Consider the following 27,908-nt stretch of genomic DNA (forward strand, 5'->3'; position numbering starts at 1 on the left):
TCTGGGACTGAGACCAAAAATGCTTAATATACCTTGTTTTGCAACCACTCCTGTATTATTGCACTTATATTTCAATCAATTTAATGGAAATAGGTTGTCTTAGGAAAGCAGGTATCTGGAGATACTGGTTGTAATGGTCACAGGACTTTATTATTCTAAGGGACCAATCCATACTCCTTATCTTACTAATAAAGCAACTGAGATCCAAAGAATAGAAGAGAGACTTCACAAATCACTCAGCAGTCTAGACCTGGTCACCTGACTCGCTGTCCAGCATGCTTGCTGGTAACACTCTTCTACCTGGAGTAGTTTGAAGCCCTCATCAAGGGTTTTGCAGGAGACGAGCCTCTGAGAGGGCTTTCCTAGCCCACTGCTCACCTGCTTTGTTATCACAGGCACATCATTTTACTTTCTTACATGTCCGTTTTCTTTATCAGGCATCTGAAAAATGTGGGCAATGATTCTCCGGAAGAGGGAACATTTTAATAATGTTCTCAACAGGATTTGATGGGAATTTAAAGACAGCCTTTTGACCTGCTCTGGCTAGATTTTTCAATAGGTAGAAGTAAGACGTTGTTTTGGTCATTACTGCCAAGTTATGAGGCACGTAAGCATTTACAGGTGATGTGGGAACAAAGTGGCAGAAGTGCCAGTGCAGTGAGAAAGGCAGTTCCACACTCTTCCACACTGAGGCCCGCGTGACAGTGTGAATCCTGAGTACCTGGCAAGCTGCCGCCACACATCTACTCCAGTCCTTCTCTCACAGTGCCATGTAAACCAGCACACGTGGGCCTTCTCTTCAGACGGGAAGTTCCCATTCAGCTTTTCCTTAATGCTGCCCAGAAAGGTTATATTTTTGGCTATACATCTCAACTGAATCCAGTTTGTCCTCTAGAAAAACTTCTCTGAGTAATTCAGATTGCTACCATATCTAGTTTTTGCACCAAACTCATAGTCATGGTTATGTGTATTGAATATACATTTAAATAATCTATTTTGAGCTTCATATTTTATTGACACTTTTAGTGATTTATTTTGGCTCTTTACGTGATTATACAGGAGGCCGTAGAGTCCAGAAACATAGGCTAATAAACAGCTGATTGATGTGGCATTATGATATATAGAATGATATTCTCTTTGTCTCCAGACTTTGTAGCCACCCTATAGCTTTCATTAGGGAGCAGGGTCACATCTCACTCTTTCATTGTCATACCCATTGCCCAATGCACGTACTGTGAATAGACAGTATATTGGTATTAATGATGAAAGTCATCATGCACTAATAATAATCCTTTGGATTTGTATTCCTGATAACACTTACTAAGCAAGGAGAATTAATGATGTACGTCAGTCTGAATCCCATATGTGAGAATATAGCTAGTGCCATCCTTTGCATAGACCTGAAAAATTAGGTTCATATTAGGAGAAGCAGAAGCTTTCTAAGCTCCTGCTTGAATCCAGTATTAGGGAAAGGTTAGAAAGAACTAAAAATAACTTCCAGATTTCTGTTCATCAGAACAGGCTTCCCTGATAAGCAGTAACTTTATAGTCTTAAAGTGGTGCTACAGACCTCAAATAGTAGTAAATACCTGACTACTTCTTAGTGGCAGGTTCAGTATGATTCTTGATAGCCTTGTCAAGCTTTGACATCAAGGAGAGAGAGAAAAGAAAAAAAAAAGACCAGTCTAAGGATATTGTTTGCAAAGTACCTTATGCTCTTTATTTCCTTTGCAGTAGGGTGGAATAGACAGTAATTACAGACAGAAATGACCAAAGACTTCACATTCTGTGCCTCTCTTCAGTCATTCCATAGCGTGAAGGCATGATCACTCTTCACTTATGATTTTTGTATGAACCTCCCGGCTCTTCACCCGCAGCTTGTTGACCTGGGACTCAGCAATGTCAGCCCGTTCCTCGGCCTCCTCCAGCTCATGCTGGAGCTTGCGGAATTTAGATAGATTTGTATTGGATTGTTCCTCCTGAGAATAAAAATGGAATTGTAAGGAACCCATGTTGCGCATCTTTCTAGATGCTGTAGGCCGAAGGGCATCTACAGAGAAGTTAAAATATTCAGCAGGAAAAATTATTGTCTTATCACTTCCTGGATTTTTCTTATCATTGAAATTAACTTTATGATTTACTTGGGGTTTGGTGTCTCATAAATAATTGCACCCCTATTTTTGCAACCAAAACATATTAAAAGATATATGCCACAAGTAGAGCAAGAAAAAATGTAAGAGCCGAGAAGAAGTTAAGAATATTAAAGTTATGTTTGTTAATGCTTGCTATAAGATGATGACTGTTCGATCGGGTTAGATATTGTTTATCATATTAAGGATAAATTTCTTAATAGTTCCTTTAAATTGAAATGTGTTGAATTTTATCATACATTATTTTGGCACATTTCAGAACAAATACTTTATTCTTCTGCTTTGCATGTAATGATTCTATTGACAGATTCCCTAATATTAAGTAATCCTTACACTGCAGAAATTAAGCCGATTTAATCACTGATGGACAATCCTCTGAATAAAGTAAGGGTTTCAGCAACTTAGTAATTTATCTTTGCTGTAACTACACTCATGGGTAAAACTGCCTTTAGTTTTTCTCTCCTGTTCTCTCTTGGACTGGTTTTGGTATGAAGGTTATGCGAGCTTCTTAAAATGATTTGGAAAGATTTCTCTCTTTTCTCATGCTCTGGAACAGCTTACATAGCTTGGGGATTATCTGTTCCTTGAAATTTTGAAAGACCCGTCTCGACCTGAGTCCATTTGCAGAAGTAATTCTGAAATAAGTTATTCAGCCAACTTAGTAACTTATCCTATAAAAATCATCAATTACTTTAAGCTTTCAACTTTGTTGACAGATTTATATTTTACATTAAAAAAAATCCTCTACTTGTAAGATTTGTCCCCTTCCTCATTCTTAATCTTGTGAGTTTGTATTTTCTTTCTTGTTTTCCTTGATCAAGCTAATTATAAGTGTATCTATTTTATTAACTCACCAGGAATTAGTGGAATCATCAAATTAGAAAATAGTATACTCTAATCCATCAATTTCTACCTTTATCTTTAACAGTACCTCTTCCTTTCATTATTTTATTATTTATAATTTCTTTTTTGGACTGTCAGTTTATTCATCTATTTTTATTTTTGATTCATAATGATAGCATATAAAGCAATGAATTGTCCTCCAAGCTTTGTAGCTTTGACTACATTCTATAGGTTTGTAGAAGTAACATCTTCCTTTAAATTTTATTTATAATGAATAATTATTCAGTAATTATGTTTTTTATTTCCAATTTAACCAAAAAGTCATTTAGGAAAGTAAGTATTTTTAGCATTTAAGCATTTGGGAATTTTTGTTTGTATTTTCTCATCACTTTGCAAGTTTAACACACTGTGACTAGAGAAGGTGCCCTGTAGTACTTCTACTTTGAAATTTTTTGAGCTTTCTTTGTGGATTGAAATTTTACTTTTAAAATCAAGCTATTAATAATACAAATAATAAGCAATAAGTACAAAAATGCACACATATGTTTAAGAAATACACAGTCTGTATAAAGCAAATAGCTGATTACTACAAGGATTAGTAAATCTAATTATTTATTTATTAGCTTTTCTTAACAGAGGGGTTTCTCTCTTCCCTTCAATCTTAAGAATACTTACAGCCTCCTCAGCTTGTCGCTTGTAGGATTTCACTTTTGCCTGAAGTTTATCGACCAAATCCTGAAGCCTGAGAATATTTTTTCGATCTTCTTCTGTCTGAAAGATTATAAAAACCATAGGGCTTCACTTCAAAAGCACATGACTATTGTATCATTGCATGTGAGTGTTTCACATATATATGGAGGAGTGCTTAGCTGAACAAAACTAGTGCTGTACCTGGTAGGTGAGTTCCTTCACTCTCCTCTCATGTTTGCGCAGACCTTTGATAGCTTCAGCACTACGCTTTTGCTCACTCTCAACCTCCCCTTCCAGCTCACGCACCTGTGAATAAGTAGGCTCTTAAGAACTTTGATCCAATAAGGCATTGGGAGCAAATGGGAGTAGAAAGATATTGAAATACCTACCCTGGCCTCCAGTTTCTGGATCTGCTTCTTCCCACCCTTCAGGGCCAGCTGCTCGGCCTCATCCAGACGCTGCTGCAGGTCCTTCACCGTCTGCTCCAGATTCTTCTTCATCCGCTCCAGGTGGGCGCTGGTGTCCTGCTCCTTCTTCAGCTCCTCAGCCATCATGGCTGCCTAATTCACAGTAAAACAAGATCAGTTGAGGCAGCTGAGATAGCACATCAAGATTCAAGTTTGACCACCACTGCGTTGCCCTCTGCTCACATCAGTGATGGCCTTCTTGGCCTTCTCTTCTGCATTGCGAGCTTCCTGGAGAATGTCCTCCATCTCTCCCTGCAGTTGGGAAATGTCTGTCTCCAGCTTCTTCTTGGTGTTGATCAGGCTGGTGTTCTGTTTAAAAATAAGTTATAAATTTTTTTATTGTGGTACCAAAGTACTTAGTGGTAGCCATTTTTTGAAAAAAATTTCAGATAAAAATTTGCAAGTCAAATGCCATACAATATTATTCTGTTATGCAGTACAATTAAGTAAAATAGAAATGTTATGGAATATTTGGCATCTTCAAGTACATAGTTCATAATTGGACCAATATCTCTATAATTTTATAACTGCCATTTACAAGGATAAAATTATAACAGGTGTTCAAACATTCCATTTCTTCACAATAGAAATGTCACTGTTGATAATGAGGATCAATAAAGATGTTGGCACAAAAGAATATGGGCAGCTTTGGAATATTTTAGGAAGTGAATCAATAATAATTTATGCAAAATAAAATAGCAAAAGATTTCTCAATAATACAGTGAAAATTTGGTAGAAGTATAAAACCTGTCTGTTATATGAAAAATTCAAGCTTATATTTTCTGGGATGTATAGGCATTTACTGAAGGTGATTTCTTTGTGCTGAATCTCACCTGGGTGTGCAGGAGCTGGACGCGCTCACTGGCATCCAGGAGCTCCTGTTCTGCGATTTTCCTGCTCCTCTCGGTCTGCTCCAGAGTGGCCCGCAGCTCCTCGATCTCGGCCTGCAGCAGGTTGGCTCTGCGCTCCACCATGGCCAGCTGCTCCTTCAGGTCCTCCTGGCCCCGGAGAGCGTCATCCAGGTGCAGCTGGGTGTCCTGTGGAACGAACAATCATTGAGACACCCCGTTCTCAGGGCTGCAGTCACCCCAGCCGCCCTGGGACCGTCTCTTGAACCCATTTACCTTGAGGATGCCTTGAGTGTTCCTGTAGTTCCTCAGGGCCTCTGCAGCCATGCGGTTGGCGTGGTTCAGCTGGATTTCCATTTCATTGAGGTCTCCCTCCATCTTCTTCTTGATCCTGATGGCATCATTCCTGCTCCTGATCTCAGCATCCAGCATGGTCTGCATCGTCTCCACAACTCTGACATGGTTTCTCTTCAGCTGGTCAATTTCCTCATCCTTTTCAGCAATTTTCCTATCAATTTCAGACTTGACTTGGTTCAACTCCAGCTGGATGCGCAGGATCTTTCCCTCTTCATGTTCAAGAGATGCCTTAATGACAGCAAGAGGTCACATTAGCAGGGAATGGAGGCATTTGGAAGTTTTTCTGCACTTTCCCTTTCACGAATTTTGTGCTGTTTATCTTATTAGTCAATCTATGTGGATGGGCCTCATTCTTTTCTGAATTTATTTGTTTATAATGTATAATTTGACCAGTACCTCTGCTTCCTCTAAAGCAGCCTGCAGTTCAGACTTTTCTTGTTCCACTTGTTTCTTTATTTTCTCCAGTTCATGGATACGTTTCCCTCCTTCTGCAATCTGCTCCGTGAGGTCAGAAATCTCCTCTGTTGTTTGGGTAAAAGACAGATAGAGATTTGCTCAGAGAACATAAGAGAAAGGTTCCTTGAGAGCATGAATGTTACTGAAAGTAAAAGGGACTCACGCTGTAAGTTTTTGTTCTCTCGTTTCAAAGTTTCTAGCTGGTCCAAGGATTCCTCATAGGCATTCTTCATCTTGAACAGCTCGGTGCCAAGAGAACGGGCCTCCTTCTGGGAGGCCTCAAGCTCAGCATGAGTTTCCTCATACTTCTGTTTCCATTCTGCCAGGATCTGAAAAACCAAGAGTGGTTATCCGCTGTAAAGGGTAGAGGAAGACAGTAGAGAGTGGAGGCTGCTACAGAAGTTACCTTATCGAAGTTCCTTTGCTTTTTGTCCAGGGCTGCACAGGCAGCGTTGGTTCTCTCAACATCCAGCATGAGGTCCTCGACCTCATTCTGTAACCGCTGCTTGGTCTTCTCAAGGGACGCACATTTGGCATTGACGGCTTCTACGTGTTCCTCAGCAGCCTGCAGCCGCTGGGCCAGCTTCTTCCTGGAAGATTATATGTTTGTAGAGAGAAGTGAACCAAAACAAGGATTATGAACTATTACCACACTGAAAAGTATTGGAAACTTCATAATACTATCCATTCATTCATTCAGCAAATGTTGATGAGCTCCTTTTATGAACCAGACACGGCTATGAACAGGACGAAACAGGGCCCTGCCTCATGAAGCTTCCAAACAGGTGAGAGAGAGAAACAATAAGCAGGTGAGAAAATGCATAATAACGTATTGCGGATGTAAGTGCAATGAAGAAAAATAAAATGGAGTGAGGTGTGGGGAACTACTCTAGATATTCAGGGAAGGCCTTTCTCAGGAGGTAAACATTGGAGTCAAGATCTAAGAGAAGTCAGAGAGTGAGCTAGAGGGAGATCTGGGGGACAGTATTCCAGACGAGGGGCCAGCGAGTACAAAACCCTGAAGCAGGAGTAAGCTTGGTGCGCTTGACAAACAGCAATAAGCCCTAATTATCTGGATAATCGTTGGTTATTCTTCGTAACAAGATTTTCAGCTAGGAGGGCGGGGATCGTGTGCACTTTATTCATGTCTTATTCTCGGGACTGATAGTGCCTGCCGAATAGAAGTGAATTAATGTTTTTGGGCTAATTCACTGAACCTTCAAAGGCTGTATCTTTCTGATTCAATGTGCAAAGTTTTCTGCACGTTCTCTCATCTCTCTGCACATACTTGGCCTCCTCCAGCTCCTCCGTGCGCTGGATGGCGTCCGTCTCGTACTTGGTCCTCCACTGGGCAACCTCGCTGTTGGCCTTGGACAGCGCCCTCTGCAGCTCGGCCTTGGATTCCTGCTCCTCCTCGTACTGTTCCCGCAGGAGGTCACAGTCGTGGCGGGAGGACTGCAGGGCGTGGGCCAGGGCGTTCTTGGCCTGTGGAGATAGTTACACCTTCATTTTACTGGATACTTCAATGCTTAATTCTTCAGTTTCAAGACTCTTTAAAAGTTGGTGTAGTGGACTCCAATTAGGGTCAGGTCATGGGAAAAAAATGAGTTTTATAGTAACAGTTACCTTTATCTCCTCTTCAAGTTGTCTCTTTAATTCCTCAATCTGCTGAGTAAATGCTTGTTTGCCCCTTGATAACTGAGACACCAGTGCTTCTTTTTCATCTAGTTGACGTGAAAATTCACCTGATAGGCAAAAGAAATAGCAGCATTTTTTTAAAGTTAAGGAAAAACTTTGCAAACCCCTATTAGAAATAAATTTCAACTCTTAACATCTCTCCCCCCAATTGAGGGCTCAGATGATTGAATTCTCTATTAATATCTTCATGCTTAATGTCAAATTTCTGATTTTTATGGTGAAATTATATATTAATCTGAATGAATAAATACAGCTTACATTCTTTTTGTTTTCTCCATAACTAATTCTTTCAGAGTTGTATGATATTGTGCAAAACCTGAGGAGTGTCAAAGAAGGGAGCGACAGTGGTTAATGCTACCTAGTCCCAGTTTCATAAAACTTGTGAGAGAATGGCTTGCCCACTGCCCTCTTCAGGAATTTGGTTCACTCTGGCATGGATGAAAAGAAGCTTGGTCTAGAGCAGAAACCCTGGACCCATGCTGGTGTGACTCCTAATCCAAGCATCCCCTCAGTGTGGCCAACTACTCAAGGGCTCTCTGGAGTAGAGCTTGATCCGGTCCTATTGAAGTCTTTATCTCCAACCTTGTGCCCAAGTGACCTTGCAAGTAGGTTGAGAGTCTGAGCTGTTCAGTAAATCAGACGTGTCCTCAGTGACTTTTTAGTAGGCTCTCTCATCACAAATCACTTGTTTTGAACCACATCATCTCCACTCTTAGGCACCATAAAAGAGAAGAGAGTTACCAGCTTCCGTCTGCAAGCGTCCCCTCTGGGCTGTCAGGTCGTTGATCAGTCGCTGCTGCTCCTCTTCCTTCGATTTCAGCTCACTCACTTGGTCCTCCAGTGTGCGGCACATTTTCTCCAGGTTTCCCTACATGAGAAAAAGTGAAAGAAGTCAATGAAGACGTTTTAATCTAATTTTGCTATAGCTACAATTTCTTCTCAAACAAAAAATTTATTTTGACGTATAAAATCAAATTCTCATATATAATATGATTATATTTAGAAATTTTTTTATATTTATGATTACTGCTCTAAGTTGAAAATACTGTACATTGGGATTTAAAAAAAGCTAATTGCGGGGCCGTCCCCAGGGCCGAGTGGTTAAGTTCGTGGGCTCTGCTTCAGCAGCCCAGGGTTTCCCTGGTTTGGATCCTGGGCGTGGACATGGCACCACTCATCAAGCCATGCTGGGGCAGCATTCCACATGCTACAACCAGAAGGACCCACAACTAAAAATATACAACTATGTACTGGGCTGCTTTGGGGAGAAAAAGGGAAAATAAAATCTTTAAAAAAAAAAAGCTAATCGTGGAGCTCTATTCAATATTAATAAAAAAATTTAAAGATTATGTTCTGAATTTAAGATTTTCTAAGAAGTGTATAGTACATTTCCTAAAAGGATGTTCATAAATACTTCATTGCTTTTATGTACAAAGAAACACTGCTGATTGGATAATTGAGAATATTGGAGAGCTGTTTTCTCCAAATGGAGACCGCGAGAACACAGATGACCTATGTTCAAAAGCTGGTTCTGTCATTCATTAATGGGGTGATGGGGCTGATGTGCTTAACTTCTTTGAATTTCAATTTCTTCATACGTTACGTGGAAATAATACAAGTACTAATATCTTTCTTGCTTACCTCTTGGATTACTGCAAAGAACAAATGACATACTGTGTGTAAAGTACCCTGTGCGAACTATGATGTGTACGTAAAAGATTATTGTTGTTGATAATTTCCCAGACTCTCTAGTACCTTGGCTTTAGAGACTGTTTCTACATTACTAGCGAGGTCGTCGATTTCCATCTTCATTTCGCTCTTCTCCTTCTCCAGTTTCTGCTTGACCCTCTGCAGGTTGTCTATCTGCTCCCCTAGCTCGGCCACACTGTCCGCGTGCTTCTTCCGCAGAGCGGCCGCCGTGGCTTCATGCTGCAGGGTGGCCTCCTCCAGGTCCCTGCGCATTTTCTGGAACTCAGCCTCCCGCTTCTTGTTCATCTCAATCTGGGCTGAAGTCGCCCCACCGGCTTCTTCGAGCCTCTCGCTGATCTCCTCCAGTTCCCGGGAGAGGTCGGAGCGCTGCTTCTCTGCTTTGGCCCGGGAGGCGCGCTCTGCCTCGATTTCCTCCTCCAGCTCCTCGATGCGGGCCTGGAGTAGCGACAAGCACAAACTTAGCTTCTTTATGTCATAGCTGTGCCTCTTTTGAGCTAGACTAATGGACATATGAACTTACTTGCAACTCTTTTATCTTCTTCTGCAGTTGAATGCCAAGTGCTTGCTCATCTTCAATCTTGCTTTGCAGATTGCCAATTTCAAACTCTTTCCTTTTTGAAAAGTAGCAAAAGATAACAGTTGAGTCCATATCCACCATTGGAATCAAGTTCATAAGCAATTCTTACTTACTTTTTGAGCTTTTCATCAAGTTGTTGTTTTTCATTTTCAATGTCCATTATGGACTCTTGGGCCAACTTGAGGTCACCTTCAAGTTTCCTCTTAGCCCTTTCTAGGTCCATGCGAAGTTTCTTTTCTTGCTCCAAAGACCCTTCAAGCTAAATATAAATAACGTTGAGTCAAAAGGAATGCTTGCCTTCCTTTCGTAGAAGATAATTTCCTTGATAATCCTAGACTTACATCATCCACTTGCTGCTCTAGCTTGGTTTTAGCTTTGGTCAGGGTGTTGACTTTGTCCTCTTCTGCCTGCAGGTCATCCAGGGTCTGCTGGTGGGCCTCTTGGAGGGCCTTCTTCTCCTTGGTCAGCTTAGCGATGGTTTCGTCCAGGCCTGCCATCTCCTCTGTGAGGTTTTTCACCTTGGAAAATTGAGAAGAAATGGTCTCTGCAATAAAGCAGCTTTGTTGGATGGCAGAACCTCTATATGATGCAGCAGATTATGATTCATACCTTATTTTCTGTGGCATGTTTCTCCTTTTCAACCTTGGCCAGTGTCAGCTCAAGGTCATCAATGTCCTTCTTGAGCTCTGAGCATTCGTCCTCCAGTTTCCTCTTCTTGGCCGTCAGCTCAGCGTTGATCTCTTCCTCATCCTCTGCTCTCTCAGTCACCTCCTTGATTTTGGCCTCCAGCTGGATTTTGGTTTTAATCAGCTGGTCACATCTTTCCTCTGCATCAGCCAAGCCTTCAGCTTCCTTGAGTTGGAAACAAAATCAAAATTGGGGAGAAAGAATGAAATATTGCACAATGATCATGGTGTAAATCTCTGCTGTTGGTTCTTTGGATTTAAGCTGTTATGAACCACCTACTATGTGCAATGCAGGACACTCCACATTGTGGGAAAACCAAAATGTGTCAGATATTGTCTTGTTCTTTTAGAAAGGTATATTCTACAGTAGATTAAAAGTTCTATCCCCCAAATCTACCATTAATTCAGAAAGCAATTAGTGACATAAGAGATCAGAGAAGTTGTATCAGAGATGGTTACATGAATGAAATGGCATTTGAGTTGGGCTTGAGAGTTGGGTAGGGTTGGGTCTTGTAGAAATCAGTTTATTTGGGGAAGGAGCAGGAGGAGAGAAGGGATGCCAGCAGGAGAAATTCAGAGTGCAGCTGCTACTGAACTATTTCTCTTTGTAGTACTGGCAGATGATCCTGGTTATGATGCTCTAAATTCAAGCTGAGGCATAAAATAATCAAGAAATTCCTGGCGAACTGCTATGTTTCCGATTAAGATGGTTGGGGCTGGGCAGGAAAGGAGAGGGAAATTGATATATACATTCGTCAGTGAGCCTCCCTATGAGCCTTTGAACACATAAAGACATAAAATGTGCCGCATACAGTCAGGTAGTGGATAGAGTGGTGTAGGACAGATTCTAAGTCATTCTCTGTGAACAACAAGTGAGAATTCAGGATAGATTTGAGGGGGTGGGACAGAAAAACAGCTCTTTTTTTCTTCTGTAATCTAGAAGAGGGAAGTTTTACACTACCCAAACTTGACAGAAAAGACCAATCTTAATCAACGGGAAAAATACATATATGATTTTGTGAAGAGTAAATTATACCACCAATTCAATTCACTCCAAATGGAAGACAGCCTTATAAATTATATTTCAGAGCTGATGGAAGCAGTTCTAAAATGATTGTTCAGGAGCAGCGAGCAGGGAGCAAGCTGGATGGAAGAAGAGGGAGTTGGAGGCAGGCAGAGCAACTTAGGTGCTGATGCAGCACTCCTGGTGTGCTGTGATGGGGCGCTGACTATGGAGATAGATTGGAGAGAGTGAATCCGAGTTTTGGAGATCAATAACAAATGATAACTCAATAAAATTTGGTGTAGAATACTGCCATTTGTCAGCTGTACATATTGTGATTTAAGACCCATGGATGTCTAGAAGTTCAAGGAAATTTCAGAGACAAAAAATCACCCTCTCCATGCTGTCCTCCCTTTACTGTTTTATATGGGATACTTTCATGTTAAAATTCACCTTTGAGGACTATCTTTAAAGGGAAAAGAAGTCATAAATCCTAGAGTTTGAGGAAATTGTGTAGAAAGGAAGACAACAGTCAGTTCTACCTCAGTGCCCTGGTCCTGGTGTGTGTTGGGGATTGGGTGAGGGAGATTTATTGGGTGATTAGGAATACATGGACTTTATTAGTACCATCAGAGTTCTTTAACCTTCTCCCTCCAGTGAGTGTCTTCCACGCTGACTACCCAACTCACTGGCGCTAGTGGCCAGAGTTCTAGCACTTGCATTCTGGTTAGCAGTACCCAGGATGACTCCACTACTTACAGACTGAACTTGGAGCTGCAAGTCGTTTTTTTCTTTCAACAGTGAGACCATCTTTTCTTCCAGTTCTTTCCTTTTTGCCTCTGACTTGGCGAGTTCGTCTTTGGTTTTCTGAAACTCCTCCTTCATGGTGGCCATCTCCTTCTCAGTCTCCGCACTCTTCAGCAGAGGCTTGATCCTGAAGAACAGTTTCATCCAGGGCCAGTGCTTGACGTTCATGAAGGCTCGGATGTTGTACTGGATACAGAAGATGGACTCCCTGAAATTTAATTTGTGCAAATTAGATATTGTGCAGACCATGTAGTGAGATGAAAGCTTGGCAATGAGAGTTGGAGTTCTTTCACACCCCACTGTGTTCCTCAGCTACTTCCAAAAGTACGATGGAAGAAGTAATATCTTCAGATGATGGTCAAGGACTTGTTAACCACTCATTTTTCTACATCACTGCTTCTCAAGCTTTAGTGTGCAAAGGAATGATCTGAAGGGCTTGTTTAAATACTGCTTCCTGAATCCTATGCCCAGAGCTTCGGATTCAGAAGATCTGAGGTGGGGCCTAAAAATTTGCATTTATAACTGATGGTGCAGGTCCAAGCAATATCCTTTGAGAAGTACTGCTCTACCTCAATGCTTCTGAGACTTTCCCGTTAGAACAAAGCTGAGAGCAGTGAAGGGGGACTGGTCCTTGAGAGATGTGGCGCATAGGATAAAGGGATTCACTGAAAATTCAGAATTTCTTTCAAAATCTCTGATTGTATATTTTAATGTTGTATGAATTTTGCATTCTGCTCTGTAATATCATCATATTTGTTTTAATGTAAATTCTTTTAAAAAATTAATTTCCCTTGGGGCCAGCCCTGTGGCCGAGTGGTTAAGTTCGCGCGCTCTGCTGCAGGCGGCCCAGTGTTTCGTCGGTTCGAATCCTGGGCGCGGACATGGCACTGCTCATCAAGCCACGCTGAGGCGGCGTCCCACATGCCACAACTAGAAGGACCCACAACTAACAACATACAACTATGTACGGGGGGCTTTGGGGAGAAAAAGGAAAAAAATAAAATCTTTAAAAAAAAATTAATTTCCCTTGTATACAGGCAATTAACTACCCATATATACATATGTATATAATAGGTCATGATCAAACATTATTTTTTAATAAAATAGAATACAATAGAAAATATTACATTAACTACAGTTACAGAAATAAAATTTGTTTCATGTAAATTCTATATTTACACACGTACACATGTATTTTGGATGCAGAGATGACAATATAAAATGCATTTCTGACTATGGGTCTCGTTCATATGCATCATGCAGTTTGAGATGGCTGGATCTTTAGTCTTAGGACTCTGTCCCTGCATCGAATTAGATCACTAGAAAGCTATATACTTTGGTGACATTGTATTGACTCACTGAAAAAAAATCTTTCACAGATAAATGCCCCTAATATTTTAAATCATAGTAGTTTGATAATAGAAATAATCAGATGAAAAAAGTTTTTTCTAGAGCTTGTATACAACCACCGTTGAAAATAGTCTGCTATGCAGCTCAGTGTATCTTATTTAATGATCTACCCAATAAATTCACATTAGAACCAAGTGCTAGGGCAAAATTCTGTTTCTGCTTACTTACTGGTATATTTTCTCTTGTTAGATAAAAACTACACACACTTTATGCTTCTCTTTCTTTTACCTGAATGCTCAGGATGTATTCTGTGGTGATGACACCTATTTTAAGTTTTCTGGGACATTTATATCCCCACTTCAGTAGGGGACTCTTATTCATTCCTTCTTTCTTTGGGGGCCATATCATATCGGAGTAACTGTAAGCCATCTCAAATGTATTTCTGAAGAAGGAAGATGTGAATAAATAAACAATAAGTTTTTATACCTTCTCTCCACCATCTTCTGGTACTCTACTCTTGCCAAGAACCCTCTGCACCTGGCCTGGGTTCGGGTAATTATCTGGGCCAGCTTGTCATCTCGCATCTCCTCTAGGAGCCCCAGGAGACCAGCTTTGAAGAAGACCTTTGTGTGGGCAGAGTTGCAGGTCAGAAACTTGACATGAACTTCAAAGGGACAGGAAGAGCATCAGGTAGACTTTAGAGACTGTTACCTTGGTGTGACCGAATTTGTACTGGGTGTGGTCAATGTCGATGGATGCAAGGAGCTTCTCAGAAGCCTTCTTGCTATCGATGAATTGTCCTTCAGGGATAGCACTTGCATTTAATACCTTGTATCTATTAAAGTAAGTATAGGTTTTTAAAACTTGGTTTACCGATGACACTAATAGTAGTTAGACATGAAATGACCCATTAAAAAATTAGAGCTTTTAAAACAATTATTTTTTGTTCACAGGAAGGACATTCTATACATGGATGGTCAATCTAGTATCAACTATCTATTTTTATTCCATTTTACCTTCCTGCATAGTTGCAACTTTCCTTTTTGCCTCATCAGACCTTGTTCTCAAGAAAGGATTCTATAATCTTGTTCACATTAAGGTGTAGATGGTCAATAAAATGTAACGTTACACTTGCTAAATGCATTTGGTTTATAGGATCCTGAGTCCAAGAAAGCAGAATTTTATTGAGCATCTGGTAAGAGCTAAACTTTAGGAGTGAGGAACTGTCCCAGTCACCTGAAATAAAACGTATGGGTGCTTTGAGTCTTGAGCACTGGAGTTCTCTGTCAACTCCACCAGACCCAGACTTAGGAGAGACAAGCTCCCTGCAGCTGCCATCCAGCCCCTTGTCCCCTTTACATCTTGTTTGATTCTCAAGATGGATTTATCTAGGGAGGAAAAAGGGGAGCTGAAGAGCTGTTTGGACATGGTTCTGGGAAACATTGGGAAGCTAGAGTGTGAAAGAAAAAGATGAAGATGTGAAAGAAGTGACATGAAATGACTTATTGGTAGTTATACTTGCGTGGGAGAGTTCCTCACTCAGCCACTTAATAACTACGTGACTTTGGGCAAGTAGTTTAATCTCTTTGAGCCTCAGCTTATTCATCTATAAAATGAAGTATTGGTAGTACTTACCTCTACTGAGTTTTTGTAAGGGTTAAGTGAGATAATCTAAACATATTAAGCACTCAAAAATGGCAGTTCTCGTAATGATTGAAGTTAATATATACACTTATGAGCTAAGCCAGGAGCTTGATATATCCAATGAATGGTCTTCAGAGTGCTTAATATGTGGTATAGCTATATTTTAAAGGTGTTTTGAGGCTTATAATTTTTTATTTTTTGTGGAAAATTAAAAATAACAAATAGAGGCATATTTTTCACTAAATTGTTTTCTTGTACTAAATATATTTATACTTAAGGTACACCGTAATTAGGAGAGTCTGACCTCTGTTTGAAGTCTGCGTAAAGGATCCTGCTTGGGAATCCCTTCCTGCAGATGCGGATGCCTTCCAGCACACCATTGCACCTCAGCTGGTGCAGGACAAGTTCATGCTCCATGGCCCCTAAAATAATACATATTTATTTCACTGCAGAGTTTTGTAAAAAGGAGGTATAGCGGTCATGCTTTGAGCTGCCAGTCTAGAGCTTCTTACCAGGAGTTTTTGTTTCATTGGGGATGATACACCGCACAAAATGAGGATGGGTACTCCTCAGGTTGGTCATCAGCTTGTTCAGATTCTCCTGTAAAATCAGGAAAAGTCCTATCTCAGACTTTAGACATGGTTAAGGAGCATTTAGTGATGTCCATAATAGAGCTGACATATATAGCAGAGGACATAGCCAGTAATGGACCATTTTTACTTAAGTTAACACCTTGATAGGCTTCTCCTGAGATGCAGTTTCCTCCTCAGTACCTTTTTCTCCACTTAAGTTGCCAGGAGTTACAAGTGTAAAGCAGCCTGACATGTGATTCCTTTCATGTATACAAGCACCCTCCTTTTTCCTACCCTGGTCCCTGGCCACGCAGATATATTTACAAAGTTATTGCCTTCCCACACTACACGGTCACACTTTCTTCTAGTAAACTCCATGGTTCTCCAATAAGGAAATTCAAGCCTGCACCACATTTAGACTTTTTTCTCATAAATATAGCTCCCCTTTTTCAACTCCATCAACTTTTAGGGAATAAAGATTATCTATCAGGGAAACAATCCTACTGGTTATAATTGAGAATTGATTGGATTAAAGAACAAGGATACCATATTAGGTTCCTTGTGGGTTAGCTGTTAGATTTTCGTTGGTCTTGCTGATGATTTAGTCTCTCTGAGTACATGTCATTGCTTATTTTAAAATATTCTTGATTATTTGGCTTAGCATGAAAGATGAACTAATAATTCCTGAGTTATTGAAAGCTCTTCTCTCCAAAGCTAGATTAACAGAAGTCATTAGTTAGTGTTAGCCGTTTCCTAATCGACTGTGGAAAGAAGACCCTGTGCTTTAAAAAACAAATTTCCAGAGTAACTGGGGAGTGTCAACAACAGTTTCTTCCTTACCCTGAAAAGGGCAGACACGGTCTGGAAAGAAGAACCCTTCTTCTTACCACCTTTCTTGACACCACCTGCCTCTGGAGAAAGAATAAGAAAAGGTGTCATCCAAATATAGTTTTGAATCAACAGGGCTATTTCTTGCCCATTTTCTAATTTTTCTAAACAACTAGAGCGTTTTTGACACTACTGGCCTCTCTGTTTGAGTTTGAATGAATCTTATCTGTCAACTAAGTTTGCATTCACTTTTCTGTGATTTCTTTCTCCATTTGGAAATGAAGTGAAAGGCATTCACTTCACCCTGTAGAGATGGACTCCTCAAAATTAGGACATCTGGGGACACAATAACTTTAAAACATCAGTAGAAGCTAGAATCGAGAGGCAGAAGTTTCTCACTATATTGCCTTAAATACCCGCAGATACTCAGTATCCAGCAGATGTGGAGGAAGAAGTAGAAGAGAATCATAGAAGCCAAGGCTTTTCATTGGTTGAAATCCTGATGGTTCCTCTCTGACCCTTTGTAATAGGGCTTTTGTCAGTGCTGGAGTGAGCCACAAATATATACTTACAATGCAGCCTACTTTCTCAAAACTTGGAGGCATCAGGGGTTTGGCCTTGCAACCCTTGTGCCAGGGCTGTGAGATCACCAGCCTCAATCTGACATCACATTTTGTAACACCTAGAGAAAGTGTTGGATTTTTTGAGCATTACCTGCATCAGCAGTTTGAGCCCCAGAGAAGAGCAAAGCCAGAGTTTTCACTGAAGACTTCTGGTACAGCCCGACCACGGTCTCATTCAGGGGGTCCTTGTTCTTGTCAAGCCAGCCAGTAATGTTGTAGTCCACAACACCAGCGTAGTGAATCAGGGAGAAGTGGGCCTCAGCTTTGCCCTTGACAACCTTGGGCTTCTGGAAATTGCTGGACTTTCCAAGATGCTGTTCATACAGCTTGTTCTTGAAGGAGGTGTCTGTGGCCTTGGGGAACATGCACTCCTCTTCCAGGATGGAGAAGATGCCCATCGGCTAAAAGCAGACCACAACGCAGTTTCAATTCTCTTTAAACTTTTTTTTCTGTATATAGAATTAAACTAAGATGCAATGAATTCTTTAGTTTTCACAAAACGTGGTCTCTGAAATGCAACACAGACCTTCTCGATGAGCTCAATGCAGGCAGCCAGGTCCATGCCGAAGTCGATGAACGTCCACTCGATGCCCTCCTTCTTGTACTCCTCCTGCTCCAGCACGAACATGTGGTGGTTGAAAAACTGTTGCAGTTTCTCGTTGGTGAAGTTGATGCACAGCTGCTCCAGGCTGTTGAACTAAATAAATAGATGTGTTTACTTTTCTCTTTAGCAAATTGAGCATTTTTAAATATAGGATTTTTAAAAATGTGTGTCAATTAGCCTTTAGATTAAAGATGTCAACATCATTGGGGACCTGTGAAATCTACTGCTTTCTCTGCTGCATTTTATACAAAACCCTAAATCATTAAAATACTCTTTTCCTGCACTTGCTTATGTTTACTCAGGTATTTTTCTGAGTTCCTACTTAATCCTTCTGTATTTATTCCCATCGTCTTCTGCATTTTCTGTTTTCTCATTTAGGAGCTAATTTGCAACCTGTTAGAAGCTGGCTGGGAGGAGTTGTGCGTTGTATGAAAGTCCTCATGGTCGGTATTGCAGGTGAACAATAACTGCCACCCTTGTTCTTCCTTAATGTGAAATGAGAGAAAATCGACCCAGCAAATATTATGTACTGTATGTTAACATGTCCTTGCATTTTTTTAAAACAGCCAAAATGTTAACATTAGCTAGATATAAATAGCAGAATTAATGTGGAATCCTTTCCCTTGATTTTCTGTATTTTCTGCAATGCCCAAGTTTTGCTTTTATAATTAGAAAGAAAAATATAAACTTCTTAAAAACTATAGACTGGAAAAATGTATTTCATAATTAAATATGAATTTTTATCCCATGATACTGCGTTGAGAACCAAGTTAATTGCAGTTAATGCTGACTCTAAATTACTCACCTTTTCTCAGCTCTTATTATTTGCCTAAGTGTTTCTGAATGATTTTTCTACCATGTATTCAGAGCATATTATGTGTGGCACAGGTTTACATTGATATTTTTATGTTGACTTCATTTTGCATTGTGGGATTTTTAGACACCCCCCTGCCCCCACTAGACCAAGCTAATTCCTAATCCCTTTGGATCATGTAGCAAGTTGAAGAGTCCTCATTAAGTGCCTTATTTCTCATATAAGTGGAATTGCCACTACAATAATTGATTAGTAGCTGCCCAATCACTCTCTTTTAAGTCTTAACGTAACTTTTTGACAGTGGTAAGAAAAGGTCATAATATTCACAAATGTCTTCTTATTGGTATTTTCATTGCCTTATTGTAAAATCCCCTTACCAACCAGCTACCAACTCACATCAAAGATCTCAAAGCCAGCGATGTCCAAGACCCCGATGAAGTACTGCCTGGGCTGCTTGGTGTCCAGCTGCTGGTTGATGCGGGCGACCATCCACAGGAACATCTTATCGTAGACAGCTTTGGCCAGAGCACCCACCGCATTGGTCACCTTGAAAGGCAAACATATATCCATTGAGGTTATTGAAGGACTGTAAAATGCTTGCATCTCTGGCGGTGAATTTGAATTATGCACCTACCTGCTCTACAGTCTGGCCTTTGGTGACGAACTCATTCCCGACCTTGACCCTGGGGTAGCAGAGGGCTTTGAGCAGGTCAGCAGAGTTTAGACCCTGGAGATAGGCTGCCTTGTCAGCAACTGAAAGGAAGAAAAGATAGAACAATGTTATTATGGCCCAAAGCAACCCACTTCCTCAAAAAAATTTTTTTTAAGTTACAGGCATTTTGTGCAGTGCTTCAAGAATATCTTTTTGAGTATTGGCTTGCCATTTTTTTCACAAAGTTCAAGACCTTGATTATGGGTAGCGTGCCCTAAAGAACTCCAGAAATTACAGGGAACATCTATCTAATACCCATGCTTCGCATATGGTAATATGTTATCTAGGTGTACTTTAAAACTCAATTCTTAAAAATGAGTTTGTCTTCCTAGGAAAACTCAAGGGTAGCAAGTTAAAAATGTGATTTCCAAGCCAGATAGAAAAGGACAATTTCTGTATGACTCCTCTCATATGTGGAATTTAAACACGTAGACAAAGAGAACAGATTAGTGGTTATCAGGGGAAAGGCAGGGTGGGGAATGGGCACAAAGGGTGAAGTGGTGCACCTACAATATGACTGACAAACAATAATGTACAACTGAAATTTCACAAGATTGTAAACTATCATAATATCAATGAAAAGTTAAAAAAAATTTGATTTCCAACAAACATGAAATCATGTGGATGACTCAGTTGGTACCTTCAGTGCCATCTGGCTCTGCCTGCTCCTCACGCTGCTTTTGCTTGAATTTCAGATTCCCATAATGCATTACAGCCCCCGTGAGCTTGTAAATGGAGACCTTTTCATCATTAGTAAAGCCCAAAATGTCAATAGCACTCTGCCAATATAAACAATAGGATAACTGTTAGGTTATGATCCACACATTTACTATTTATAATTCACAGTCTGATTCCTGGCTTATTGGTCAAACTAAGGAAACTACCAGTACTCATGGGGGCAAGGAACTCTTTAGAATGGGTGTCTTGGGGGTTGATCAACCAAAGGCCATGACAGAGCATTAGAATTACAGGTGCATACCCTCTGAAGATAAAAGAAGTAAGCTCAAGATAGAGAATGGGGATAGGAAACTTAAAGAACTTGTTATTTTGAGAGGTGGTATGGGTCTAATGCAAGTAGATTATTTAAAATGGTTTAGGTAAATTCAGAAATGATAGATCTTTAAAAGACTATTAAGGGAAAGTAAAATGTTGTAGGGGCACATCTTAATCTTTTCACTTGACTCCAGGTGGCATATCTATGCTCATCCTTGAATCCTCTTTTGCTGTTTCTACTAGAAACTGAATGTTTATCTGAAGGGATCATTGCTCCAACTCAACATAATCATTCTAATTTTCTTGTGTTCAACTTACATCTGTGGCTATCAATTCTTCCTGATCATCAATGCTGGCCACACTGATCTCCCCTTGACTGACGTATGGGTAATCATATGGGTTGGTGGTGATCAGAAGCATTTCTAAGTACATGGAACAGAGCAAAGGTAAGCAGAATTATCCTCTTCATTGAGGCAAGAGATTTCTAGACAAATTCTGAGGCACCATTTGATGCCAAAGAAGATAGTCACATACTTGGAAAAGTTATGTCTGTAAGGGTAATCAGTACAGTGTTGACTATTTAAAATCCAAAATTGGAAACAGCCTAAATATTCTTAAAAGGGTTTGGTTAAATAAATTACGCTTATCTCTAGAATGCAACATTATGCAACCATTAGAAATAATAATGTGGAGCTATATTTGTTGACGTGGAAAAAATCATGATACATTATTGCTCAATGAAAAAAGTAGATTACTGAAGAGCATGTAACTATAATTCCAGTTATTGTATGTATGTATGTATATGTAAAGATATATGTACAGAAAATGACTAGAATGATATTCATCCCAGAGTTAATAGTGGTTATTTCATAGTGATAGGATTTGGAGGTGTTATTTTCAGTTTTCTTTTTGAATTTTGATGCACACACACAAATTTTTACCAAACTTACAAAGCTCTTTTCAAAATTAAGATGATACATAAAACTGACAAAATTCAGTCATGAAATACTAGGTTGGATCATGCAGTGTTGGTGCTGATGCAGTAATTCTGAAGAGGAATTATGACATTTCTTACCAATTAGTTCTGGTTTCCTGTTTGATGTGATCTGATAGAAAATATGATAGCTCCTTTCAGCCTTAAGCTGGAAAGTAACTCTAGACTTCTCTAACAGATCTGGAAGGAAACAAATAACAAACAGGAAAAATGTAAAAATTCATGTGAGATGCAAATCTTACTTTTGGTCAATTTTATAGGTCATAAGAAACAGAAATGATTACAAAGGATGTCCAAGCACTTACATGTTTCAATATCAGCAGAAGCCAGTTTTCCTGTAGTGCCAAAGTGGATTCTAATGAATTTACCCTTGAAAGGAAAGCTAATATTACTGCTTTGTTTTTAAATTATAAATTATATTAAATCTTTGAGAAAGTCAAAACACTTGAATTGCTAATGTTTTAATATTGAATCAATTCAGAGACTATTTGTATCAGGTAGAAAAAGCTGTAGCTCCTATTTTGTAGATAAAAGAATTTTATCTTTGCTTTAGAAACTGTGAACAATTGTAGGTATAAGAATGAACTCGGAAATAGGGTCACGTATCTTTTTAGACAGGACCTGGATCCATGTTATTACATGCTCAGAGGAAAAGGAAAGAACTATGATGTAGTATAATGTGAACGAAAAAGATTCGGAGAACGTGTTCACAAACATCCCATAAATTTTGACCAGTGAACAGCGTCCACAACAGTGTCCAAGAGACTTACAAAGCGAGAGGAGTTGTCATTCCTCACAGATTGAAATAATAATTCAGGCCTGCTTTCCCAGGCATTAAGGGCTGAGAAAACACCTCTGTGACCGAGAGACTTACAAAGCGAGAGGAGTTGTCATTCCTCACGGTCTTGGCGTTGCCAAAGGCCTCCAGTAGGGGGTTGGCACTGATGATCTGATCTTCCAGAGTCCCCTGCAAAGGCGAGAGCAGACCTCACATCTGGGCTCGGGAGCTTCTTCCCTGAGAGCCCAGAGTCAGGCCATGGCCGTCAGACCCACCTGCATTTTGCCAGGTTCCTCCTTCTTCTTCTCCCCAGTAACTGCAATTGTTGCAAAGTACTGGATGACACGCTTGGTGTTCACAGTCTTCCCGGCACCAGATTCTCCACTGCCAAATGAAAACTAAGTCAGATGAGGTCCCAAAGCTGGCAACGATCCCAGCCATGAGAAGAAAGCATAAAAGCTACTTACGTGATCAGGATTGACTGATTCTCTCGGTCTACAAGAGAGAGATTATAGATATTTAATACTGTTCTCTTATGTATTTGTAAATGGTAAGTAAAGTCAAATGGAATGAACTTAGCATTTTTCAGCAATCCCTAGGGCTTTGTGGGCCCTAGGCCTACCACCTTCTCCAGTACCCTTCTCTCTTACTCCCTATGGCTGCCTCCCCCACCACCCCTGACTTTAGCATATATGCAACCATTTAAACAGCACACTGCAAGGAAGCACCAGGCTTTTTCTTTTTATATTTTACCACTAAATAAATATCAAAAGTGGATTTGAATCTTCAGTTGGATTTAGATGGCAACTTAAGTTAGTGCCATATTTCTTGGAGGTATAAGAAGTAATGAAAAGTAGGCAGTGCACATATTTTCCCTGTGTGAGAAGAAGTAAATATAGTAAGGTGGTAGCTTTGGAAGTAATCATGGCTTTAATCATATTTTTAGGGAGAAGTAAAGGTTTGTTTGGGTGTTTTACTCTCTCTGAAGAAGACTTCTCGAAGCCCTTTCCCCAAGGTGCCGAGGTACCTTAGATTGGTCAAGCTGAGACCATGTTCTAGGAAGAAGATTCATGGTATAACTGTTTTAACACCAGATACTAGTTAAAATCTGGAGTGTGTTCAGGTTGGTTCTGGGCAGGGCAAGAGCATTTCTGCCGTCCTTAATAGAGTCATTCATTGATCAGAATGTCTGATACTGAGGATAAGGCCACAGAAGCAAATTTTACTCTTCTGTTTTTTGCCTTTTGGTAAAGGAAACATAGTTTGTATGTATGATTGTGTGTGTATGAATGTGTGCATGTGTACACATACACGTAGATATGCTTATAGTTCTGCTCAAGCTTATTTAGTTTCTGAGTCATCAAAAGTAAATTATCTAACTATGACCAATCTCTGTTGACTTTTAAAAGTTTAAGAGATCGTTAGCAATTATGTAATAGGAGGGATTGCAAGTCGTCTTTTACACTCTCTCCTCCTTGGACCTTCTCACTCACAAATATACCAGCCTCAACTAAAGGAGACCATCTCAAAGAGTGCATTGAGATGGTTAGAGTCTCTTTCTCCTACGGTTCTACTCTAAAAAGATGCACATGTAAAGCATTCAACTCACCAGTCAGCATGAACTGATAGGCGTTGTCAGAGATGGAGAAGATGTGGGGCGGGGCCTCCTGGCGCTTTTTGCCTCGGTAGGCCGTCACCACCTCGGGGTTATACACCGGCAGCCACTTGTAGGGGTTGACGGTGACACAGAAGAGGCCCGAGTAGGTCTGTGCAAGGGAATAAGAAAGAATAACTGCCCGAGTACTTTTCCTTTTCTTTGTGCAATTCACTTATTAAGTGAATTTTAACTAAAAGGAACACTAATTTAAGTAAATATATTTCTTTAAGGCATCAGCATGAAAACTAGTTGGAAGTTTCAACAATGAGATAGCAAAATCCTTGAGGGAAGGGATCACAGTTTAGACTTATTATTCCTCTTGGGATTTGTCACAGTGATTTTCACACAGCAGGAGCTCTAAAAGTTTTTTTTTTTTTTTTGTATATGTAGTATGAGACATTTTACTGTATTTTAGGAAATAAACATCTATTTCCATTGTAGCATTAAGATAGTTCGAATTCGTGAAAACATAAATTTGGACACAACGTAAGTGCCCAACAATATGAAGGTGGTTAGGTGAACAATGGTTGATCTTCTTAAGACAATCTGATGCAGGCATTTAAAAGGTAAACATGCAAGTATGCAGCAAAACCAGGGACATATTTGCAAAATACATTCAGTTATAAAGAAACAGAACACAAAATGATGTAAATACGTTATGATTACAATAGGGGGATTTTCAAAATCTTTGACAACCGGTCTAGGACAAGCACCAACCAATCAGAGTGGATGCTGACTCTAAACACCAGCTACCTTGTGCAGGTGTTGTCTAGCTGAATATCAACACTGGCTAAACTACACAAAAATATCAATGTAACGTAGTACATTCCATTAGAAACTATTTCCTGAGTGTGTATTCTGTGCCAGACCTTTGTGAGGCACTAGAAGTGAAACATAAATGAGACGATGTTCCTTGAGAAGCTCCCATTCTACGTAGGAGGCAGACATGTAAATGAATGATGGTGGAAAAACATGGTCAGTGTTACTGCAGGGACTGAAACATTAGAACGGAACATCCAACTCTGCCTGGGTAAGTTGGAAAGGTTTCATCAAAGAGGTGGCATTCACATAGAAAGGACCAGCACATACAGATACCAATTGCTGTTATTTTGGAAGGGTGAAAATGAGTGGAATTAGGTCTTTAAAAACATTATTTTTAAGTGTTAAAAAATAAGTTTATCTTTTCCCTATGGGTGAATCTGCAGCTGGAATTGAGTGGGGGAGATGTAGGCATTGTAGGCATGTGGTTGAGACAGAAGTAGTAGCTGTTTCAGTGTTTGTTCAAGGGATCTGTGGCAAACCCAGTCCATGTGGACAGTGGCCTTGACTGGCTTTGGATGAGGAGACAAAGGGTGAAGTGCTGGCTGTTGGGTTGTGCCTTACAATAGCAATAGTGAACCTTTTCACTAGTTACACTACTAGTGAAAGCGAAATGGGTCACTACTTGTGACCCTTTTATAGGACAGTGAAGCAGTGGGCTGGCAGGGTCCATGGTGATGAGGATAAGGACCACTTTAGTGGGAGGCACTCACGTAGATCATCCAGGCTGCATAGCGCTCTTTGAGGTTGTACAGCACAGCAGGCTCATGCAGGTGAGTCATCATGGCCATGTCCTCGATCTTGTCATATTTGGGAGGGTTCATGGGGAAGACTTGGTCTTCTTTCACTGTCAGAGTCTGGTAAACAAGAAAGATAACTTTATTTCAATTGAGTGACCAAACCAAAAAAAATCAATAAAATGTGGTCGGCTCCTGGAACTCTACTTACCGCCCCTGCATCGGTTTTCACCGTCACTTTCCCCCCTTCTCTGCTCTGGATAGTCCCTTTGACAAAGGATTCCTTGGGCTCCGCCACAAAGACAGATGTCTTGGCGTCAAAGGGCCTATTCTGGGCCTCAATGCGCTCCTTTTCAGACTTTCGGAGGTAGGGAGCAGCCTCCCCAAATATAGCCATTTCTTGGTCTGAACTCATGGCTGCTGCTGAACTCAGAGGTCCTAAAGGAGATGAAACATTTCACACTAGAGATTCTGGACTGTCATGTATATCAATAAATCTCCATATTGATGATATTTCATGGGTCTAGTTGGAAATTCCTCTGGGCAGGTCTGCTGTACACCATGCTAGAGTTGTTAAAACAAACACAATCACAGGGACTCAAGTGCATTGGGAGTTACTGTACCCAGCATTATACTTGGCACCTTACATCCATTATGTTCTTTTATCCTCCGAGACTGGCATTCTAACAGGGAGGTGGGTTGTAGTCTCAGCATGCTGCTAAGGAGCTTGTGACCTTGGCTAAGGCACTTCATCTTTTTGAGCCTCAATGTCTTCATCTTTGGAAGAAGGATTACAATATCTGTCTTTCTTAATTCACAACCCACGAGATATAGTGAAGATACTTTGAAAAAAAGTTAGAATGATAAATGAGGAAGCAATTTGAAATAGTGTAAGCTACGATTTAGATATAAAATGTAATTTATTATAATGTAGCCAAATTCCATTTCTAGCCATATAATGTGAGAGAACTTTATTTCCTTCTTTAGATGTTCAGCCAGAAGTGCTCATGTTTAGTGGATTTTTTAGGATTATAATTTTGTTTAGCTGTTCTTTAGTTGGGTGCTTAGTAGAGTTTCCCTATCATAATTTCTTTGTGTGTTAAATCCGGTTAATCAGTTTAACTGAGTTAAACTAATTGAGGAGAAAAGCCATAGCTAACGTTATCCTCATCCTTCTACACTGAAGGGCTCCCTTAGCTGTTCCAAATTTCCTTCTGCAGAATGCAGCTTCGGATTACTCCATTCTGTTATCTGCAGGTTGCCAGTGTACCAGTAGAATGAAAGGCTTGGCAAAGGATGCTACTGCAATCATTACATGATCAAATTACTTGAAACTCATTTTAATCAGCTATCCACTAGTCTGTCTCTTTAGAAATGCAGTGTGTGGTAGTGGGGCAGGTTAATACCTTTATTATAGATGGAACAAAAATTTCACAGTGTTTTGGTTCATACAACACTCAGTATTGGGTAAGGTAACTTATTTTTTAAGGTTTTTTGAAGAAGTTTAAAGGAAGCATTTTCCTAGGTACTTCTTTTCTTATTTGTTAGCTATCATGTTTACTAAATGAATTCTAACAGTAGGATACATTTTTATCAAATTTGAGATTTTTAACAAGGGAATCTGAGTGCAGGTTTTTTCCTACAGAAGTGAAATGGTACTCGATTAACCACTATTCTCTTGCTGCAATGTCACCCTACAATGCTTGAGTCCTAACTCTGGATATGTGCATTGTCCTCAAAGGCAAGCCCTTCCCCTCTCTCTCCAGCACCTTTCCTGAAGAACAGTCGTTAAGGTATTTACTGAGACAAGCACTTTCTCAAAGGTTGCTAAGTGACATCTCAGATCCATCTCAGAGGCTCTCGCATTCTCTTCCAGGGACTGGTTAGTCCAAATCTTACCTTGTTAGCAAGCGAGGAGATGTACCCTGGAAGTGAGACAGTTCTGTGAAAGAAAAGGAAAAGCACTGGGTTTAGTTAACCAAAACCAAAACAAAACAATCCCGTTTGCGGCCTTACTTGCTATTGTAAATAGAAGGTAAGGAAAGTCCGGGTGTAAAACATGCACACTCGGAAAGGGCAGTACCAGAACCAGCAGCTGCAGCCGACGCCGGGCAGTGCGGCCAGTGTCCCTCTTGAAGTCCAGTCCTGTTCACACTTACCTTGGAGCTTTTTAAAGAAGGACGAGTCAGCCTCATTCCAAGGGCTCTTTTATATGGATAGCTATGGAAACAATGCAGCTGCCTCTTCTTTCTTAAGTCAAAAGGAATTGTTTGGCAAAAAAAGTCTTGGCAATCTTGCGTCCCCGCATAATTCTCATTCATATTAAGAATGGTTGGATATAATTAGAAATATTTTTCTTATTGAGTATGTGGATAAATCTCCTATGGATAATTTGAGAAGATGATATGAAAGGAAAGTTCAGCCTGGTGGATAAAGGCGGTGGCTGGGCAGCCAGAATACCTGGCTTCTCTCATAAATCCTTTCTGGCCTT

The 27,908-nt window shown here is 40.2% G+C and overlaps 1 protein-coding gene across 3 annotated transcripts; it reads right to left on the reverse strand.

Annotated features, from left to right (window-relative positions):
• Positions 1-1,694: 1,694 nt before the first annotated feature.
• On the reverse strand, positions 1,695-27,908 carry LOC103557160 (myosin-2). 3 transcript variants are annotated; one of them, XM_070563421.1, is made up of 40 exons: positions 27,577-27,908; positions 27,317-27,359; positions 25,629-25,855; positions 25,394-25,537; positions 23,814-23,970; positions 22,672-22,699; positions 22,480-22,588; positions 22,301-22,393; positions 21,732-21,795; positions 21,508-21,606; positions 20,751-20,854; positions 20,080-20,218; positions 19,362-19,480; positions 19,124-19,273; positions 17,836-18,006; positions 17,401-17,710; positions 16,699-16,769; positions 15,799-15,886; positions 15,591-15,708; positions 14,354-14,477; positions 14,129-14,265; positions 12,245-12,500; positions 10,406-10,648; positions 10,138-10,314; positions 9,910-10,055; positions 9,740-9,830; positions 9,265-9,654; positions 8,251-8,377; positions 7,438-7,556; positions 7,100-7,296; positions 6,218-6,401; positions 5,975-6,140; positions 5,752-5,876; positions 5,275-5,583; positions 4,984-5,187; positions 4,334-4,459; positions 4,073-4,243; positions 3,885-3,989; positions 3,669-3,764; positions 1,695-1,979 (listed from the first exon to the last, which is right to left on the reverse strand). In XM_070563421.1, exons 3-40 carry the CDS (start codon positions 25,830-25,832, stop codon positions 1,827-1,829), a joined length of 5,814 nt encoding a protein of 1,937 aa, XP_070419522.1. In that variant the 5' UTR covers positions 25,833-25,855; positions 27,317-27,359; positions 27,577-27,908; the 3' UTR covers positions 1,695-1,826. The 3 variants fall into 3 exon arrangements, with proteins under 3 accessions (XP_070419522.1, XP_070419523.1, XP_070419524.1); XM_070563422.1 differs by having other exon boundaries at positions 27,501-27,604; XM_070563423.1 differs by lacking the exons at positions 22,480-22,588; positions 22,672-22,699; positions 23,814-23,970; ... (2 more) ...; positions 27,317-27,359; positions 27,577-27,908 and having other exon boundaries at positions 22,197-22,327.

This window comes from Equus przewalskii, chromosome 10 (assembly GCF_037783145.1).
Source record: "Equus przewalskii isolate Varuska chromosome 10, EquPr2, whole genome shotgun sequence".
Lineage (NCBI taxonomy): Eukaryota > Metazoa > Chordata > Mammalia > Perissodactyla > Equidae > Equus > Equus przewalskii.